Raw genomic sequence first — 20958 nt, 5'->3', positions numbered from 1 at the left:
TCCTCATGGCATGGTACCACTACTATTTTCTACTTCTAACTAGCTGCTGCAGCTGTGTACCAATACATAGACACACACCCACACAGACAGACAGACAGACAGACAGACAGACAGACAGACAGACAGACAGACAGACAGACAGACAGACAGACACAGACAGACAGACAGACAGACAGACAAAGGTCCAGGGTCCGTTGCCCTGTGTGTGTCAGTAAATGCGGACCTTGGTTTCTTACTAATCTCCTTTGGTTTAATGCCCTTTACTAGCTCCCAGGGAGGGGCCGGGGGGGTAGCAAAAGGGGGCACCCCAGGGAGGGTGAGTGTGTGTGTGTGTGTGTGCGTGCGTGTGTGGTATAAAACCGACAACCCTTAAGTGGAGCTCCTCCGCCATAAAGCAGCCAGACAGACAGCAATAAAAGCCGGGCCTTACAGCAACAGTTCATTAGCCAGCCTTTCCTGCCACACACAAACACAAAGCCTTCCTTCACTCTGAAGCCCAAAATCATCCATCACACAGGTCCTGCCTCACACTACTAAGGCAACAGCTGCAGAGCCTGTCTGAACTATGATATGATCTATGCATAGTCACTTTAATAACTCTACCCACATGTATATATTACCTCAATTACCTCGACTAACCGGTGCCCCCGCATATTGACTCTGTACCGGTAACCCCTGTATATAGCCTCGCTATATTTAGTTTCCTGTTGATCTTTAATTATTTGTTACTTTTATTTCTTATTTTTTTAGGTACAGTTGAAGTCGGAAGTTTACATACACTTAGGTTGGAGTCATTAAAACTCATTTTTCAACCACTCCACAAATTTCTTGTTAACAAACTATAGTTTTGGCAAGTCGGTTAGGACATCTACTTTGTGCATGACACAAGTAATTTTTCCAACAATTATTTACAGACAGATTTCTTCACTTATAACTCACTGTATCACAATTCCAGTGGGTTAGAAGTTTACATACAGTAAGTTGACTGTGCCTTTAAACAGCTTGGAAAATTCCAGAAAGTTATGTTATGGCTTTAGAAGCTTCTGATAGGCTAATTGACATACTTTCAGTCAATTGGAGGTGTACCTGTGGATGTATTTCAATGCCTACCTTCAAACTCAGTGCCTCTTTGCTTGACATCATGGGAAAATCAAAAGAAATCAGCCAAGACCTCAGAAAAAAATTGTAGACCTCCACAAGTCTGGTTCATCCTTGGAGCAATTTCCAAACCCCTGAAGGTACCACGTTCATCTGTACAAACAATAGTATGCAAGTATAAACACCATGGGACCACGCAGCCATCATACCGCTCAGGAAGGAGACGCGTTCTGTCTCCTAGAGATGAACATAGTTTTGTACGAAAAGTGCAAATCAATGCCAGAACAACAGCAAAGGATCTTTTGAAGATGCTATCTATATCCACAGTAAAACAAGTCCTATATCGACATAACCTGAAAGGCCGCTCAGCAAGGAAGCCACTGCTCCAAAACCGCCATAAAAAAAGCCAGACTACCATTTGCAACTGCACATGGGGACAAAGATTGTACTTTTTGGAGAAATGTCCTCTGGTCTGATGAAACAAAAATATAACTGTTTAGCCATAATGACCATTGTTATGTTTGGAGGGAAAAGGGGGATACTTGCAAGCCAAAGATCACCATCCCAACCGTGAAGCACGGGGGTGGCAGCATCATGTTGTGGGGGTGCTTTGCTGCAGGAGGGACTGGTTCACTTCACAAAATAGATGGCATCATGAGGAAAGGAAAATTATGTGGATATATTGAAGCAACATCTCAAGACATCAGTCAGGAAGTTAAAGCTTGGTTGCAAATGGGTCTTCCAAATGGACAATGACCACAAGCACACTTCCAAAGATGTGGCAAAATGGCTTAAGGACAACAAAGTCAAGGTATTGGAGTGGCCATCACAAAGCCCTGACCTCAGTCCTATTGAAAATTTGTGGGCAGAACTGAAAAAGCATGTGCGAGTAAGGAGGCATACGAACCTGACTCAATTACACCAGCTCTGCCAGGAGGAATGGGCCAAAATTCACCCAACTTATTGTGGGAAGCTTGTGGAAGGCTACCCGAAACGTTTGACCCAAGTTAAACAATTTAAAGGCAATTCTACCAAATACTAATTGAGTGTATGTAAGCTTCTGACCCACTGGGAATGTGATGAAAGAAATAACATCTAAAATAAATCATTCTCTCTACTATTATTCTGACATTTCACATTCTAAGAATAAAGTGGTGATCATAACTGACCTAAGACAGGGAATTTTTACTTGGATTAAATGTCAGGAATTGTGAAAAATAGAGTTTAAATGTATTTGGCTAAGGTGTATGAACTGCATTGTTGGTTTTGGGCTTGTAAGTAAGCATTTCACTGTAAGGTCTACTACACCTGTTGTATTCGGTGCATGTGACAAATAACATTTGATTTGATTTGATTGTCTGTTAAAAGATGGACTCACTGAGGTGAAAATACTTAATTACAGACCAAGGTCTGAGCCCGTATTTACTAAGCCACTCAGAGTGGGAGTACTGATCTGCCCTTAATAATCTGAGTCTGATTGTTTTCATTTCAGTTTCCTCCATCTCCACTAATCGAAGTGAATTGTAAGGATTTTTTTTCTATTAATAATGTAAAATTTACAGCTGTACAAAAAGACTCATGTGAAGGCCAAATTACAGAGGAGGAACTTCTTGATGCAATTAAGGCCTTTATGTCTGGGAAAACTCCAGGCCTGGATGGCATACCAGTCTGATTTCACCATTACTGAAACAGGACCCAGGTGGTAATTATAAGATCCAGTCCATAAAAAAATTGGAGGCCCCTTGCACTTCAGTGTTGTGATGCAAAGATTCTAGCAAAATACATAGCACATATTAAAAAGGTATTGTCGAATATCATTCATTCTAATCAGACAGGTTTTTTACATGGACAATACATTGGAGATAATATAAGACAAGTACTGGAAACAATAGAACACTATTAAAAATCTGTGAAACCAGGCCTGGTATTCATAGCTGATTTTGAAAAAGGCTTTTGATAAAGTACAATTGGAATTGATATATAAACGTCTGGAATATTTCAATTTTGGAGAATCTCTTATAAAATGGTTTAAAGTTATGTATAATAACCCAAGCTGTAACATTTTTAATAATGGCTACTTCTCAGAAAGTATTGAACTGTCAAGAGGAGTAAAACAAAGCTGCCCACTATCGGCATATCTATTTATTATGACCATCAAAATGTTAGCTATTGAAATCAGATCCAACAATAATATCAAGGGGCTAGAAATACAGGGCTTAAAAACAAAGGTGTCATTGTAAGCTGAAGATTCATGTTTTCCTTTAAATCCACAATTTTGATCCCTCATAGAGGATCTAGATAATTGTTTTAACCTCTCTGGGTTACGTTTTGGATCACAAAAAAATACAAGTTTTACATTACCACATAGATTACCAATAAAATGGTCTGACGGTGAAGTGGACATACTCGGTATTCATATCCCAAAAGAAAGAAATTATCTCACTACAATACAAAATTGTAGAAAGTTAGCAAAATTACCAATTCCATGGCACATGGTTTATGAACTGATACTGTTTTTCAATTTAAATGATTATACAAAATTCTTGCAACCAATCTTTTTTAAATAACATATATAGTCATAAAGAATATATGGGGGATTGGAAATTATGCAGACAATTACATTGATAGAAGCCACAATCTATTTGCAATATTAAAGTTGATCCACCCCCTAAAAAATATATATATATTTTTTTTATAATAATAATAATCTTATTCATTATAATCGAATATGTAAAACTGATCCTACATCAGCACTCCTACTCTGTATCAGTGAATAAAACAGTGGAGAGTGACATGCCATAAAGTTGCATGCCACCTGGTCAGAAAATCCCAATGGGACAACAGCAGTGCCAGTTAGAGAGATAGTAAACTACTTAACTGTATCTCTCTCACACAGGCTGAAAAGCACTTGCACTGTTTGATAACCATCAAATTCAAAATGGCACCAAGAAGAAGCACAAAAACAACAGTTAATGTTGTGAGAGATTATTCTGTCATTGTATTTGGCAAGCTTGAAACCGTGTAAAGATTTCTCTGAGCAGCAAAGGTATTTGGTTTTATATCTAAGATCACTCCAATCCAATTCCAAATGAGAACCGTAAAAGAAATTATGCTGACACCAAGTGTTGGTTTTCATTTACTCAAATATAATTTTGTAAAGTTTTGGCTGATCCAAAAGAAAGAGAGACCAGGCAGGACAACCCTGTTAAGGCGTCAGCATGCTTCAGTTCAGCTGGCGGCTAGTTGAAGTCGGCTAGGTGAACCGAACAAGTGTGCTTGCATACTCCCTTAAAAGACCTTAGCTTGAAAAACAAGAAAATAATTCTATGATTTGACCATTTTGAGATGCCGTGGCCAGTATAAACTTCCTCAAAGTCTGAATTAATCTAAGAGAACTAAAAAAATATGGTCATTCTTTTTAAAGTTTTAGCCACGGAGATCTTAGTGGCGCAATTTTAAATCTAACAAAAATGTTTGGTACAATATTTATCAATGAAAAAATGTGCATTAAAACAAGTAATCTGTTGTTGAACGAAAACAAAGACTTTATTGAAGAATCCCTACAGTTGACCAATCACAGAAGAAGGGGTGTAGACTTCGGCTCCCGAAGTTCGGCTTGCCTCAAGAAAAAATGTAGTGCGCCTGAAGAGTAAAAAAAACAAAAAACATACCAAAGTCGAAAACTAACAAAAACGTCACAAAATGTCATTAATATATGCAAAAACTCTTCGGAAAGGTTTTGGATGGGAAGCGTGCAGACGCCTTTACCCTCCTCTCTGGGGAGGCACGTGATACACACACACACACATTCTGCCACACACACGCATGCACACACGCACGCATGCACACACACACACACAGTTATCCATGCAGAAAGAGACCAAGACATACTACCAGTCCTCCACAGGCTACATACACAGATGCCCTTATTTTACCACACACACACACACACACACACTCCCTCACAAGGAGGAGGGGCGTCTCCGTCTTTTCTGTCCAGGAATTACACAGGCATTAATGTAATTAGAGTAGGACTGACAAGGGCAGACTTTCTGCTTATTACTCTGTGGTTGACCTGGGAAGAAGACGGCAGCGTTCACATGGCATTTGTCCAATCTCTAATGACAACACCCCACCCCTCCCCTCCCTCATAATCCTTTCATTTACATCCACTCAGGGGAGGGGTAGGGATGTATGGAGGGAGGAAGGGGGAGGGTTGATTGGTGTGGAGGGCCATTGGAGTTTGACGAAAAATAGGGTGAGACTGTGTTGGTCGAGAGAGTGTGTGTGTGTGTGTGTGTGTGTGTGTGTGTGTGTGTGCGCAGCATGAAATCAACATGGTTCCAGGAGGAATTACTGCCAAGAGCACCCTCCATTCCCCTTGTATACATAGGAAATTAACCATTCAACATGAAATAATCATAAATCTTCCGTTGTCTGGACAACAGTGTTGATTGACATGTGTTTGATGCCGGTCAAGGTTCAAAGGTCAGACATCAGTCACAGTGGGTGCCTGGGCGGGACCAGAACACATATGAAACCATCATTAGAATTCCCTCCCAAGACAGTGAAACATTCCAGATAATTCCCATCATGTGCAACTGCATGCAGGCGGTGCACATCTCCTGGGCACCCAGGTAGCCATAAGCATAGAAATACAGTCTCAGAGGTCGCTCCGGGGTGAAGTTTTCCTTAGATACTGTATAGAGCTAGGATCTGCTGCCCCTTCCCCAATCCTAACCATAACCATTAGTGGGGAAATGCTAAACTGACCTAAGATCAGCATCTAGGGGCAACTTCACCCTAGATCTTCAGTGATCAGCCTGGAAGGAAGTTCAATACACAATAAGAGGTAGTAGGTAGACTAAGTTGTGATCCTATGAGCACCAACCCTTATGCAAGCTACCTACTGTACGTACTATTGATGAAATCTGTTGTCTTTTTTCATTAGTGCCTACAACTGAGATAAAGAGATTTGTGTGGTCCCTCTACATTGAAACCAGCTTACCAGAGTAAACATTTAATGTGTTAATTGACTGTGTAAATGGGGCAGCGATCAATAGAAGCTTTTGATACACACAAGCAAAAGCCAGACCCAGGCCGACAACTGCGAGGCATCCATTTTACCCTCAGCATTTTGGAGAGTGGTGCATACAGAGTCCTCTCTCTCTCCCCCCTCTCTCTCTCTGAGCAAATGTTTGTTTAACGTTAATAACAGCCAGCTGCTCGGTCCGGCTCCGGCACCTTTCAGAATGACTGTGCATCTCATTTGTTGGCTAATCTAGGAGACAGACACACAATGGCTTAGTCCCAATGGCAATAGATTCCCTACAAAGAGCACAAACTCTTAAAAAAAAGGGTTCCAAAAGGACTCTGTATGCACCACTCTCCAAAATGCTGAGGGTAAAATGGATGCCTCGCTGTTGTCGGCCTGGGTCTGGATTTTGCTTGTGTGTATCAAAAGCTTCTATTGATCGCTTTTTGGTTCAAAATATAACTATTTTGGGTTCCATGTAGAACCCTCTGAAAAAAGGGTTCTACATGGAACTCAAAAGGGTTCTACCTGGAACCAAACAGGTTCTACCTGGAACCAAAAATAGTTTTTCCAGGGGTTCTCCTACAGGGACAGCCAAAGAACCCTTTTAAGTTCTAGAAAGCACTTTTTTTTGAAGATTGTACTTTTGAAAAAAGCCCTATGTGCTCCCATTTGGGATGCAGAGGATGGCTTCAGAAGAGGCTCGCCAACAGATGCCACCAGCACCGCACCCATACCAAAAATACAATACAAACAAGTCTGTTCCAAACATTATACCACCATAAGTTTTTTGTGTTATTAAAATCCTACATTGTGTGTAATAAACACATTTATAGCATTTGGAGTGTTAGCTTGATACTCAGCGATGTCGTTCCACTTTAAAGACGGGCTATTTCCTCTAAGCTGCAGGAGATATCAGCCTTTTAAATGTTCAGATAAGGATTATCAGATCACTATAATGTCACCACTGGAGAATTAACACTCAATACAAGATCTTCCTCTGTCCGGCTGTTCTGCATGATCTACAGTATATTTCTGCATCCAAAGTGGCACCCTATTTCCCATTTAGTGCACTATGTAGGGTAGAGGGTAGTTGTCACACCCTGATCAGTTTCACCTGTCCTCATTAATGTCTCCAGCCCCTCCAGGTGTCGCTTGTTTTCCCCAGTGTATTTATCCCTGTGTTTCCTGTCTCTTTGTGCCAGTTCGTCTTGTATGTTCCAAGTCAACCAGCATTTTTCCTGTACGCCTGTCGTTGTTATTCTCTTTCTTTCTAGTTCTCCCGGTTTTGACCCTTGCCTGTTCTGGACTCTGTACCCGCCTGCCTGACCATTCTGCCTGCCTTGACCACGAGCCTTTCTGCCACACTATACCTCCTGGACTCTGATCTGGTTTTGACCTTTTGCCTGTCCACAACTATTCTCTTGCCTACTCCTTTTGGATTAATAAACATTGTAAGACTCCAACCATCTGCCTCCTGTGTCTGCATCTGGGTCTTGCCTTGTGTCATGATAGTGGTGTTTGTGAAATAGCCTATGTGACATTCACACAGAATATCAATGCATGGCCACAGGGACAATGTGGACAATAGGACGGAATGGTTTGTGACCTCTCTTCATACCATTGTGTTTGATTTCAGCAGGAAACACCAAGTGTGAATAGCTGACAGTCACTGATATCTTAGGGGGTTCTTCTGTGTCATGATCATCTCTGCATACAACACTGACATGAGTTTGAATGGCCACCAATATGATCAACCAATCATATCCCAACTTCCTGATTTTCTTTTTCTCCATTCTTTAACAGCAGTGGTGTAGTGGAGCCTGGATAAGTGGGTATACTCTAATTTTGCCCAACATTTCCCAAATGGCCTGACCAGCAAAGGAAAGGCGCACTGTGTGGAAAATTCTATGAGAGACAGTGAGATACACTCTGAATGACCTAAAATGATGAATCCCATATCAGTCTTTCACAGTCAGTCCAACCCAAGCTGTACTCTGCAGTAGGCTAATAGTAGACCAACCCAAGCTGTACTGTGCAGTAGGCTAATAGTAGACCAACCCAAGCTGTACTGTGCAGTAGGCTAATAGTAGACCAACCCAAGCTGTACTGTGCAGTAGGCTAATAGTAGACCAACCCAAGCTGTACTGTGCAGTAGGCTAATACTAGACCAACCCAAGCTGGGTGCAGTAGGCTAATAGTAGGCCTACTTTTGAAATAGATAAATGAGACTCAAATGAGTCAGAAATTCACAGGTTTTCGATCTCAAAGTCACACTTTTTTGTTAATAGGAAAACAACAAAATGTGATTTTCTAAGTCCACAACAATGCTTAAACCACACCAGGAGACCACTTTTGATGTCTGGAAACAATCTAAGATTATTTTTTTTTATTGTGTAGTTACCCTTTAATTCAACTGTGCATCCACCTAGCACTGTTGTTTGGTTAGTGTTCTTCTGTAGTGCACAGGAGGTGGAGGCCGTTCACAAAACGGCCACTGGATTGGCGCAATAAGCTACTTTGTAGATAGTAAACATTTAATAGAGAAGGTTGTTGGGAAAGCCTTTCCATCTACCAGAACACGGTTAGGTCTATCATTAGCATCGCTATATTGTTCCTGTTCCTTAATTGTTTGAAACCTGGACGTTTTACCTTATATCACGAGGCATGTCTTACCTTGCTTTAAAATAGTCTATAGGAAAAATTCCACCATAGAAACGTGGAGGCAATTATTTTATAGACTTCCTCATATGTGCTCTCCTGTTCTACTGGTTTTCAAATCAACTTTCTTTCATTGTCTAGCAGCCAAAGACATGATCCTAGTCATTTTAACAACCCATGATAGTTGTTGCTGATCCTAGTCATATTAACAACCCATGATAGTTGTTGATGATCCTAGTCATATTAACAACCCATGATAGTTGTTGCTGATCCTAGTCATATTAACAACCCATGATAGTTGTTGCTGATCCTAGTCATATTAACAACCCATGATAGTTGTTGCTGATCCTAGTCATATTAACAACCCATGATAGTTGTTGATGATCCTAGTCATATTAGCAACCCATGATAGTTGTTGATGATCCTAGTCATATTAGCAACACATGATAATTGTTGTGTCTTTAGATCTCTCCTCTTTCTAAATTTCTAACAGGTATTTTCATCTCTGTCCATGAAACTGCTCTCATGTGTGGTGCGCATTTTAGAATGATGTTTTGCCGCAAATTGTATTTTGGAACTTTCACACATAGGCCTACCACTGTGTGCACATTGCTGCGCTTAAATGTGAAGAAATAATAGTTTATCACATTTCTGAGCTAAACATTCAGATCTGATGCATCAGCCTTATTAATTTATATGGCATATACCCTCCACTACACCCCTCTTTAACAGCCATTTGCCTGCTGCCCTTCCGGTTAAGCCCAAAACGCCTCCTGAGCAACAACAAAGCATTTTGACTTCAACAACAAATCCTGTACCCAAATGGCCCCCTTTTCCCATTATATTCCCTATATAGTGCACTACTTTTGCCCAGTGACTTGGTCACAAGCGGGTGCACATTGGGATGCAAACAAAATGTTTGAAGTCAAATTCAGCCTGTCCACCTGTCCACACGATTTGCCCTTAAATGTATCTGCACAAAAGGCATCCCAGCCCGGGGCAAGGGACACTGATAACAACAGGAAACAGTCTCTCTCTCGTTAGCTAACTGTTAACAATCCAATTGTCTCAATTACTCCTGCACAAAAACAACGACAACAAACAAATTCACAAAACAGATACAATGAGCCATATGGAGGAATTGCTAGGGTAATTCTATATGCTGTAGTCACACACACATCACTTGTTGTGGAGTACTGGACCTCACACATCCCTTGTTGTAGTGTACTGGACCGCACACATCCCTTGTTGTAGTGTACTGGACCTCACACATCCCTTGTTGTAGTGTACTGGACCTCACACATCCCTTGTTGTAGAGTACTGGACCTCACACATCCCTTGTTGTAGTGTACTGGACCTCACACATCACTTGCTATGGAGTACTAGACCTCACACATCCCTTGTTGTAGAGTACTGGACCGCACACATCCCTTGTTGTAGAGTACTGGACCTCACACATCCCTTGTTGTAGAGTACTGGACCTCACACATCCCTTGTTGTAGAGTACTGGACTGCACACATCCCTTGTTGTAGTGTACTGGACCTCACACATTCCTTGTTGTAGTGTACTGGACCTCACACATCCCTTGTTGTAGAGTACTGCACTGTAGCAGGACTAGGGTTGGACAATTCCAGTAACCTTCCCAAAATTCCAATCAGGATTCTGGAAAACCTGGGAATTTTGGAAAAGTTACCAGAATTTTGCAACCCTAAGTCGTAAAGAATGCTGTATTGGATGAAGTGGCCTGGTGTAGGTCTACTAAACACTGTACTGCTGGTTAGCCAGGCGAGGCCCTGGGCAGCAGTAGGGATGAAATATAGCAAAGAACTGGAGAAGGGGATGGCCAGGAGGATGACTGCTTTGTCTTTAGGGCACTAAGGAGGCCCCTGAGGGTCAGTATTGAGAGGAAAGGTCAGTTGTGTATGTACAAAGCTACCCTAGGATCCTTTGCTCCTAGGGAGGCTAGTGGCTGTATTCGAGGGACTTACTGAACAACAGCCACAGTCTAACTTCCTTGCTGGAACACACACACACACACACACACACACACACACACACACGTGTCCCTGAGGACAGGCCCTGCCAGAGGGGGTGTCAGTGGCACCAGCTCCATATATAATAACTTCCTCTGCCTCCACTATTCATTAGGTAGGAACCATTGGAGCATTGGAGCCTGGGTACACACCAGACCTTGGTTCAAACACTAATATAATTTAGAACACTTCAAATACTGTGCTTGCTTGAGTTTGCCTGGTGCAATGGAGCTATGTACGTACGAGAAGAGAGGGGAAGCATCAATTGACATGGTGACTAGGTCTGGCTGGAGACTCCAGGCCATTGGCATGATGACACAGGCCGTGTCCAAAATGGGACCCTATTTCCTTTATAGTGCACTACTTTTGACCAGAGCCTATGGCCCTGGTTAAAAGTAGTGCACTATATAGGAATTAGGATACCATTTGGGACATAACCTCAGTAAAAGGGCAGTAATTACGAGCTGCACTTTCATAAACACAAACACACTACTGACAAACATGTGAACTGCTCATCGTTTGGAAAACTACCAGGGGGAAACAGCAGTGTATTAGCCAATGCAATGTCTATTATGAGGTTGTGTGTAACCTGTTAATTGACCATTGATTGATGTGGATTGTTTTCCCAACACAAAGACTGGTAATAGAATACTAATACACTACTAATAAATAATAATCAAGTACTGCACCATTCGATATAATAGTGGGAATTCCTCATTGCGGAAATACAATAGAAAGCTGCTGGTTTTAACATTAGTCAATGGAATTGCCATCACTAGTTATCATACAGTACAATAATTAAAGGATGGTAATTTTCTCCTCTTCAATAGGTTACAGTCTCTTATTATTGGTTAAGATCTGCTCCAGAGTCTGCATTCATAAAGTGTTTCAGGGTAGGAGCGCTGATCCAGAGTCAGAGTAGCTTTTTAGATCCTAATGAACATGATTACATGGCCAGGGAAGACCTGATCCTAGATCACTCCTACTCTGAAACCATGGGAAATGAGTCAGACTAAGAATTCTTAGGCTGATTTCAGCAAAATGTGAAAGTGTGACTGTTGGGGAAAATGGGACAGAGACATTTCCTTAGATTGCTAAATACCTCAGAGAGGTTTGAGGGGCCAGTCCTATACACTGATAAAAATCTTAAGCTTTTACTATCTATTTTATTTATTTTATTCCATTATATACATTTATTAAAATGTATTTAATACATTAGTCTCTCATGTCCACTGTTGTTTTATTGTTGTTTTACTATTTGTCTCCTAATTTAGAAAACGTGTTGGTTTTGTCTCACCTTTTCTTATTTTACTTTGAAATGCATCATCTGTAAGAAATGTGTAATATAAATAAAGTTTGATTTGATTTGACTTGAAACCCAATAGGCCTATCCTTGAAATTGAAAAAATAACTTATCGTGACAAAATGACTCATATTCTCATGGGAAAAGAGACCCCCAAGCATATATGTGTCGAAACTATCAAGGCCACATACTGTAGCACCATGGGGGCTCCTGCAAACTGTGTACAAATGTGACATACTGCAGCATTTGTTCCTCTCAGAAGCACAAGACCAGTCTATATATGTACTGTGCATTATTTGAAACATAGGCCATGCGTTATGGTTTAATGGCCTCATGAGGCCAATGGTATCACGTGACTGCAATGTCCTCTTACTAAAATAATCACATGAATATCGGATTTACACGAGCAGGATCAAGTCTAGCTAAGTGTCTTTGTGGTAAAATGTATCCCCTCTTTAAAAAACTGCATCTCTTTAATTTTCTCTATTCTAGAAATACTAGAGGCACAATAGCACAGATAAAATGTACTTCTAGTACATTGATACACTAGTTTGATTATTTCCGTGGCTTTTTATCCCAGACTGTGAGGCCTTACAATTCGGAACATATAGGATTACTTATACTTACATCAAGCTTTTCAAGAGCAACTACACACAACAGCTGGCTTGTTGCGCAGGCATTCAAGATTAAATATCCCATTATTCTGCAACGTTTCGTCCTTCCTTGAATCCATCCTCATGAATTACAACACAAGGGGTTGAACCCCTGTGAGAGGCAGAGGGGTGAGATGTATAAATCACGGGTTCCGTCCCAAACAGGACCCTATTCCCTACATAGTGCACTACCTATGACCAGAAACCTGGGCTAAAGTAGTGACACTATGTAGGGAATAGGGTGCCATTTGGGATGAATTCCACATCTCCCCTGGTTTCTCCTGAGGGGGGCTAATGAAGGGATTTAGATTCCGTGCATCTCCCCTATCTGTGACGTCTCCCTCCTGTTTCATCAGCTCCTGACGTTAGCCTCTAACCCTGAGTTATACAACCCCCCGGCAAGTCTCCACATATTCACCCCCATTTCCAATCCAGAAGGTATAGATTTCACATCAATACTGATCATTCAGACTGCAGGAGAAAACAATGCTGTATGGGTTCCCTAAGAGGTTTCCTAAGAGGCTTCCTAAGAAGCTTCCTAAGAGGCTTCCTAAGAGGCTTCCTAAGAGGCATCCTGGCTAACGTGTATTTACAATGGCATCTACAGTGCTGTTTTTTCTATGTAGGCCTCCTGTGTATTCCCTCATTGGAAAAGCAACAGAAAAGCCTAATAGACACGCAATGTTCCTTTTTCCAGTGGTGTGTTCCACTCAGTAGCTTTACATTTGTATCTATGCATGTACATAGACTGTGAGTCATGCTTATGTCAGTCATGCTACCTTCACGATGAATACATCTAGATTTACGTATGTACATGGATACTCAGTTATCCATGGTGACAACAGCAAACACTCCATCGGCAGATAAGCAGCTTTACCTGCCTCTGTCCCTATAGTGAGTTTCCCTGCTCTGCATTTTACCCAAGGGTCTAATTATAGTCCCGGTGACAATGAACAAGCAGCATAACCATGGTGTCTAACTCTACCTCTGTCTGGACCACAGTATATCTCTGTTCCAAATGGCACCCTATTCTCTATATAGTGCACTAGTTCTGACCGGAGCCCCATATGGGCCCTAGTCAAAAGTAGTGTACTAAAGAGGGTATAGAGTGCCATCTGGGAGCCAGCCTCTGTGTTCCTACTAGAAGATGGCTGCTCAGCACACAGAGGTGCTGTCGACTGCAGAGTAGATCAGACCCGAAAACCCCCAATCCACTGACGACATTCTCCTTCTCCCAGTTAACACTTTCAACCACAGGCCGGACTTGCATTAGCTCAATGCATTAGCAGAAAATAGAGACCTGCATCTGTTAGCTATACTCAAATGGCCTCATAGGTGTTAGAAAAGTCCACACTTCTCCTCCATCCCCATCCAATGGCCATCTGATCCCCACTGCTTGCTGTGCAGTGCCCCAGCTCAAGCCCTGGCCCCAACCACAGCCCCAGCCCCACATGGGGGAGCAGCTCTGCCTGTATGGGGATCCCTAAGAGGGGATAAAGAGATTCTGCTCCGGTACTGATTACTTACATCTGCCAGGCTAAATCCCACCACACGGTACTACTGTGTGCATTGTTTTTATATACTACCTGTTTGTTTGTTTGTTTGTTTGTTTGTTTGTTTGTTAGTGAGTGAGTGAAAATGTCTACTGTTTGCTGATGATCTGGTGCTTCTGTCGACCAACCAAGGAGGGCCTACAGCAGCACCTAGATCTTCTGCACAGATTCTGTCATACCTGTGCCCCTGACAGTAAATCTCAGTAAGACCAAAATAATGATGTTCCAAAAAAGGTCCAGTCGCCAGGACCACAAATACAAATTCCATCTAGACACTGTTGCCCTAGAGCACACAAAAAAACTATACATACCTTGGCCTAAACATCAGCGCCACAGGTAACTTCCACAAAGCTGTAAACGATCTGAGAGACAAGGCAAGAAGGGAATTCTATGCCATCAAAAGGAACATAAAATTCAACATACCAATTAGGATCTGGCTAAAAATATTAGAATGAGTTATAGAACTCATTGGCCTTTATGGTTGTGAGGTCTGGGGTCTGCTCACCAACTAAGAATTCACAAAATGGGACAAACACCAAATTGAGACTCTGCATGCAGAATTCTGCAAAAATATCCTCTGTGTACAACGTAGAACACCAAATAATGCATGCAGAGCAGAATTAGGCCGATACCCGCTAATTATCAAAATCCAGAAAAGAGCTGTTCAATTCTACAACCACCTAAAAGGAAGCGATTCCCAAATCTTCCATAACAAAGCCATCACCTACAGAGAGATTAACCTGGAGAAGAGTCCCCTAGGCAAGCTGGTCCTGGGTGCTCTGTTCACAAACACAAACACACCCCACAGAGCCCCAGGACAGCAACACAATTAGACCCAACCAAATCATGAGAAAACAAAAAGATAATTACTTGACACATTGGAAAGAATTAACAAAAAAACAGAGCAAACTAGAATGCTATTTGGCCCTAAACAGAGAGTACACAGTGGCAGAATACCTGACCACTGTGACTGACCCAAACATAAGGAAGCTTTGACTATGTACAGACTCAGTGAGCATAGCCTTGCTATTGAGAAAGGCCACCGTAGGCAGACCTGGCTCTCAAGAGAAGACAGGCTATGTGCACACTGCCCACAAAATGAGGTGGAAACTGAGCTGCACTTCCTAACCTCCTGCCAAATGTATGACCATATTAGAGACACAAATTTCCCTCAGATTACACAGATCCACAAAGAATTTGAAAACAAAGCCGATTTTGATAAACTCCCATACCTACTGGGTTAAAATACCACAGTGTGCCATCACAGCAGCAAGATTTGTGACCTGTTGCCACAAGAAAAGGGCAACCAATGAAGAACAAACACCATTGTAAATACAAGCCATATTATTATTTTTTTTATTTTCCCTTTTATACCTTAACCATTTGTACATCGTTACAACACTGTATATATACATAATATGACATTTGTAATGTCTATTCTTTTGTAACTTCTGTGAGTGTAATGTTAACTGTTCATTTTTATTGTTTATTTTACTTTTGTATATTATCTACCTCACTTGCTTTGGCAATGTTAACATGTTTCCCATGCCAATAAAGCCCCTTGAATTGAAATTAAATTGAGAGAGGGAGAGAGAGAGAGAGAGAGAGCGAGAGCGAGAGTTTATGGATGCACATGCATGCAAGTGTCATTGTGTAAGAGAGAGAAAGAGCGAGAGAAAATATGACATAATTACGAACCCCGTAATATATGGTATTCCATAACACACCCTTCCTCACACCCTTCCTCACACCCTTCCTCACACCCTTCCCTTCGACACTCAACAAAGTGGTGAGTCTAACCAAACCAGAATCATGCCTGAAGTAGCGTCTCAAAGCTGTCAAGGCCAGCAGAGTCATGTTCTTGGAAGAAACACATTCAAACACTATGTCCTCTGTCCTAACAGGTGTCCATCCACGATGAATAGAATTGACAGTAACAACATCAATAACACAGCTCAGATACTATTCAAAGGACACGAGAGATTCACTGTTCATTCAGTCTCATGTTGATGCTCAATTGTTTTTCTATTTTCTATTTTTTCATTCAAAAATATATATAATTACTATGTAGACCATGGATGTAATCTCTTTCCCCCTGTTGAGTATAATGCGGTGGCAGGATTTATGGAAAAGGCTTCCAACTGCTTGTAAATGGCTGTCCTTGGCAGGAACCTTCATGCCGAGAGCTCTTAAGAACACCAATAAACATGTTTCCTTTGGGTTTTATTGGAGATTTTTACCGTTTTTCCCTCGAAGGAAATACAGTTAGCCGTTAGCCAGTTAATCCCTCCTCCATGACACTAATACTTACTTAGACATATTTCCTGAGCAATATATGAAAAGGTATATTATATATTCTTGACTAGAATATTCGGAACACAAAACCTTTATCATTGGAACTCAATGGGCACTTTGCCCATTATAGGAGTACATTTGATCATCCATCCATCCATCCATCCACAGAGCGGATGTCCAGCTGACCCACTGGCCTCTAGTTTACAGCTCATCTTTCACCCAGGGGAAATATGTCAGTTGTATATTTAATCCCATGGTCAGAGTGGATTCTAGGAGTTGCATGCTATATGCCATTCCCGACCACTTATCACGGTCTTGCTACAGTCAAACAGATTATACTGTTGTTTCAACTTGTTTCACAGCAGCACGGAAACACCTGTGCCTTTTCACATATGAATTCCCCCCTAGACTAAAGAAATATCTCAAACATGGTCAGTGGTCACATGAAGAACTACACTTGTTGAACCACTGCAATGAGTTGAGCATTTTAAAACCTCGGGACTGTTTGAAACATTGGGAATTAATGGTAAAAGCTCAATGAAAATGGATGAATTATAGAACTATCCAGAACCAGCACCAGACATGAGAAACCAATGATCTCACACCAGTTCTTCCTCTGTCATGGCCTCACCATGTTTAGGATGCATCCTATGGGTCCTGGTCAAAAGTAGTGCACTACACTAGGGAATAGGGTGTCATTTGGGACGAACAATATGTTTTGTGTTCTGTGACAGCATTCTTCCACACACTTCAACCTGATTAGTGTTAATCATTGACATGGGTCTTATAAGTACCTTTATATGTAAAGAAATATTGCAATACATGCCCAAATGCTGGCTGCAGTAGAATACAGACTCAGTTAATGAAGCTTCTTCAACACCTACATTAACATCTGGGTAATTCTAACATCATTCACAACGCAATCAGTCACATCGATCGTTTTGCAAACGTGTTTCCTCGATTAAGATACCTGAGATCATTAATCACGTCAATTAAATTAGCTAGAGTGTGCGCTGCAGTTTCGGGCCCCTTAACTTTCAACCTGCTTCCACGTTGACATGGTAACGTAATGTTTATATAATAGCCTGGATATCACCTCTCTCACCTCCTCAATTGCTGCTATGCCATGGCCATGCACCACGATGGGGCACATAATCACTGAAGCCAATTGGCCAGCGGTAATGTCAGCACACTCGAATGGTTGATGGTTGTTAAGAAAACGATCTATTCTATTCTAACCATTCGATGTGAGTTCCATGCAATACAGGTGGAAGCCTCCTTACAATGTAATAATATTCGCTCCTATGGCCTATTTATTGCCTACCTCCTCATGCCTTTTGCACACACTGTATATAGACTTTCTTTATTTTCTACTGTGTCATTGACTTGCTTGTGTTATTGGCTTGTTTATTGTTTACTCCATGTGTAACTCTGTTGTTTGTGTCACAATGCTTTGCTTTATCTTGGCCAGGTCGCAGTTGTAAATGAGGACTTGTTCTCAACTAGCCTACCTGGTTAAATAAAGGTGAAATAAAAAAAAATGAAATAAAAAATATACGCTACTGAGACTGACCAATGACTAATCGTCAAAGGGGTGGTCATAACTGCAGAATTACAAACCTTCACACTACTCATATTGATTGGTAAACTGATCTTAAAGGGATAGTTCACTCAAATAACATATTGGGTTCCTTACCCTGTAAGCAGTCTATGATGAACAAGGTATGACAGCAATCCATGCGTTTGGTTTAGCTTCCCAGGCACTGCTTCCACGTACTAACGTTTTAGCATTTGTGGCACAAACGTTATTCAAGTAATGGGACCGGTATTTGCATTTGTCGCGCTTCACAGTCAATTTGAAATACTTTCGGATGATTTGGACATGTTGCGCGAAAACATCTAATATCCGTTCCATGACTTGAATGGGATTTGTTCCCCAGATGCTTAAACGTTAGCGTGTGGAAACAGTGGAAGGGATGCAATGCACATAGTTCCCATTCTTGACCACACAGATGCTGATATCGTTAAATGTGTACGCCAACAAGAAATCGCACATCAAATTACTGCCATCTTCAGGTTCAAGTAAAACGAACCTTTCCTCTGTTACGAAATACAATGGGAATCGTGACTGAAATACGATGGGGACTGAGTAATGCATTGCTTTGCATAATGCCATAGCTATTTTAGTGTATCTTGTTCAGTTATTCAAATGCAACCATCAGCTATAAATCTATATTTAAAGGTTCCTGTGCCTAATTGTGACAACAATTACGTTCTGACTGCATCACAGCCATAATGACCTGTCTTCAGCGCAGGAAAAGCTTACGGCAGTGTGAAGGCGTCAAATAGGGAGGATTAATTGTAATTTGATCACGAGTTTGCTGCACGTGCGCGGCACCTGTTCCAACCCACCGCAAATGAATTTTAAATGGCCATTGTTTATGAAGTTATGACAAAAATAAATGATCAAAATTGAATGACAACAAAAATGAATAACAACATCCGATACTGTATGGTTCTGTGTTAATCCTACAGCGGAAAATCTCCAGGAATTACGAAAATTAAAACACATTTTTCAACACTGCGCACATGATTACAGAATTACGCTTTCCACATGGGCGCGCGCTGTATGAGCGCTACCTCCAGGGCAGTGTAGGCTACACACCCCCTCCCTGACACACACGAACAACGAAAGCGTCCTGAAACGTTTATGCCCCAGAGCAAACGCACATGTATGATATAGGATACGAAGGCCATGGTGCACAGTGGGTGAATGACTTTACCTCGGTGTCGTAGATTTTGGTGATGAGTGAAAACTTGTAATTCCGTGACTCTTTTATATGTTGTATGGCCAGTTGGACAGCGGGCTCGATGCCCTGACTAATGCTGCTCATCAGCGCCGACTCGTTCATCGGCATGAGCACCATGATGGGCAACTTTTCATTATCCCCCGAGAACCAGCTGTTGTCCTGACCGTGCCTCGTATAGTCATTGCAGACCTTGGCTAGCGCAGGCTGAAACATCAAGACGGACAGGAGCAGGCATACCGACAGAGGCGTCATCTCCCATCCGCAGTGCCGTCGGGACGGGGCCATGCTACTGTGCAGGACGACCAAAGCAGATCCCACCGAGCTCTCACTGCTCAGCCATCGCACATTTGGGGTCGTCCGAGGTGGTCAAACAATCCACCCGAGAGGGAAATATAGTAGCCTATTAAAATGGTCCAAACGGTAAAACCGCAACCTTAGCCTTGGTAGTGGGTTCAACCGCAGTGAGACACCTCGACCTGATTGAAGTCTATTACAGTGAATTTAAAACAGATATATTCTCGTTGACAGGTATTCTGTAAAATTAATCCAAGGGTCCAGTTTTAGTGGTGTACCATATATGGAAGAAACCGAGACGGTTCTGATGCAGAAGGTGTTATTGGCGCCGACGGTTGTCTCTCTCCTCCTGGTCTCCGTGATCCACAACAACTCCCTCCGCGTTAAAAAATCTCTCCAACTCAATCCCTCTCCTCACCTTGGGGAACCACGGTGACCATGGCACAAGTACATCACAATTCACAGTCTGTGGGATGCTCAATAAGACAACTTCAAGATGACAGAGGACGACCAGTCAGCCACTCTCGGTGACAATTGTTATGGATACAAATTTACCTCCCGAGTATTTTCCCCAGCCAAGAGACAGCAGAGTAGCCTAATAGAGCATCCGTGCCAACGCACTACAATATGTAGTCTATTCACGGCGAAGAGAATATGGTAATTCTGGTTAAAATTGCCTAAATAGATAATCTTAAAAGCAGTCTTGATTGCAGCGTGTCCAGAGTGGGCGAGAGCAGATGGCGTCGGCGTACTGACAGCCCACGCGACTTGTATCCGTGTGTGTGCGCTCGCTGCGGACGATGCTGCGGCTGCCTGCGCGTCTGTTAAAGGCTTCACTTATTTAATGCTGTTGCTGCTCAGAGCGCGAGCGAATGGGAGCAGCAAAATAGATGTGGAAAAGGGGAGAGAGAGCGAGAAAGGGGAGGGAGGGGAACGCAGAGGGATGGATGGTGCAAGCTCTTGTCGCCTAACAGGGAAAGGTGATTTATTGGGCTTTCGTGTTTAGCAGACAGAAAGGATTTCAAACATGCAAGAGGGGTTGCATGTAGCCTGCTGTGTCAAGCAATGGCTCTATGGGCAAGCCTACATCGTAAAACATTCATATGTTATGGAGGCTATATTAACATAGTATATAGTTTACATTTCAAAATGGTTGATATTTTATATGCTGAATCACAAGATAAGCAATCTAAGGATTCCGTTACAGAAGCACCAGGTTCAA

The 20958-nt window shown here is 41.9% G+C and overlaps 1 protein-coding gene across 1 annotated transcript in view; it reads right to left on the bottom strand.

Annotated features, from left to right (window-relative positions):
- The window catches only part of LOC115175547 (gamma-aminobutyric acid type B receptor subunit 2-like), a 366527-nt gene extending 345903 nt beyond the window's left edge, over positions 1 to 20624 (bottom strand). Inside the window, exon 1 of the mRNA XM_029734842.1 lies at positions 19416 to 20624. Within this exon, the coding sequence (XP_029590702.1) occupies positions 19416 to 19727 (312 nt within the window). The 5' untranslated portion in view covers positions 19728 to 20624. The remainder of the gene's footprint in view (positions 1 to 19415) is intronic.
- Between the last annotated feature and the right edge of the window lie 334 nt (positions 20625 to 20958).

Source organism: Salmo trutta, chromosome 36 (assembly GCF_901001165.1).
Source record: "Salmo trutta chromosome 36, fSalTru1.1, whole genome shotgun sequence".
NCBI classification, from domain to species: Eukaryota; Metazoa; Chordata; class Actinopteri; order Salmoniformes; family Salmonidae; genus Salmo; species Salmo trutta.
Note: the sequence above shows the minus strand (reverse complement) of the source record. Positions and strands in the feature narration are given on the sequence as shown.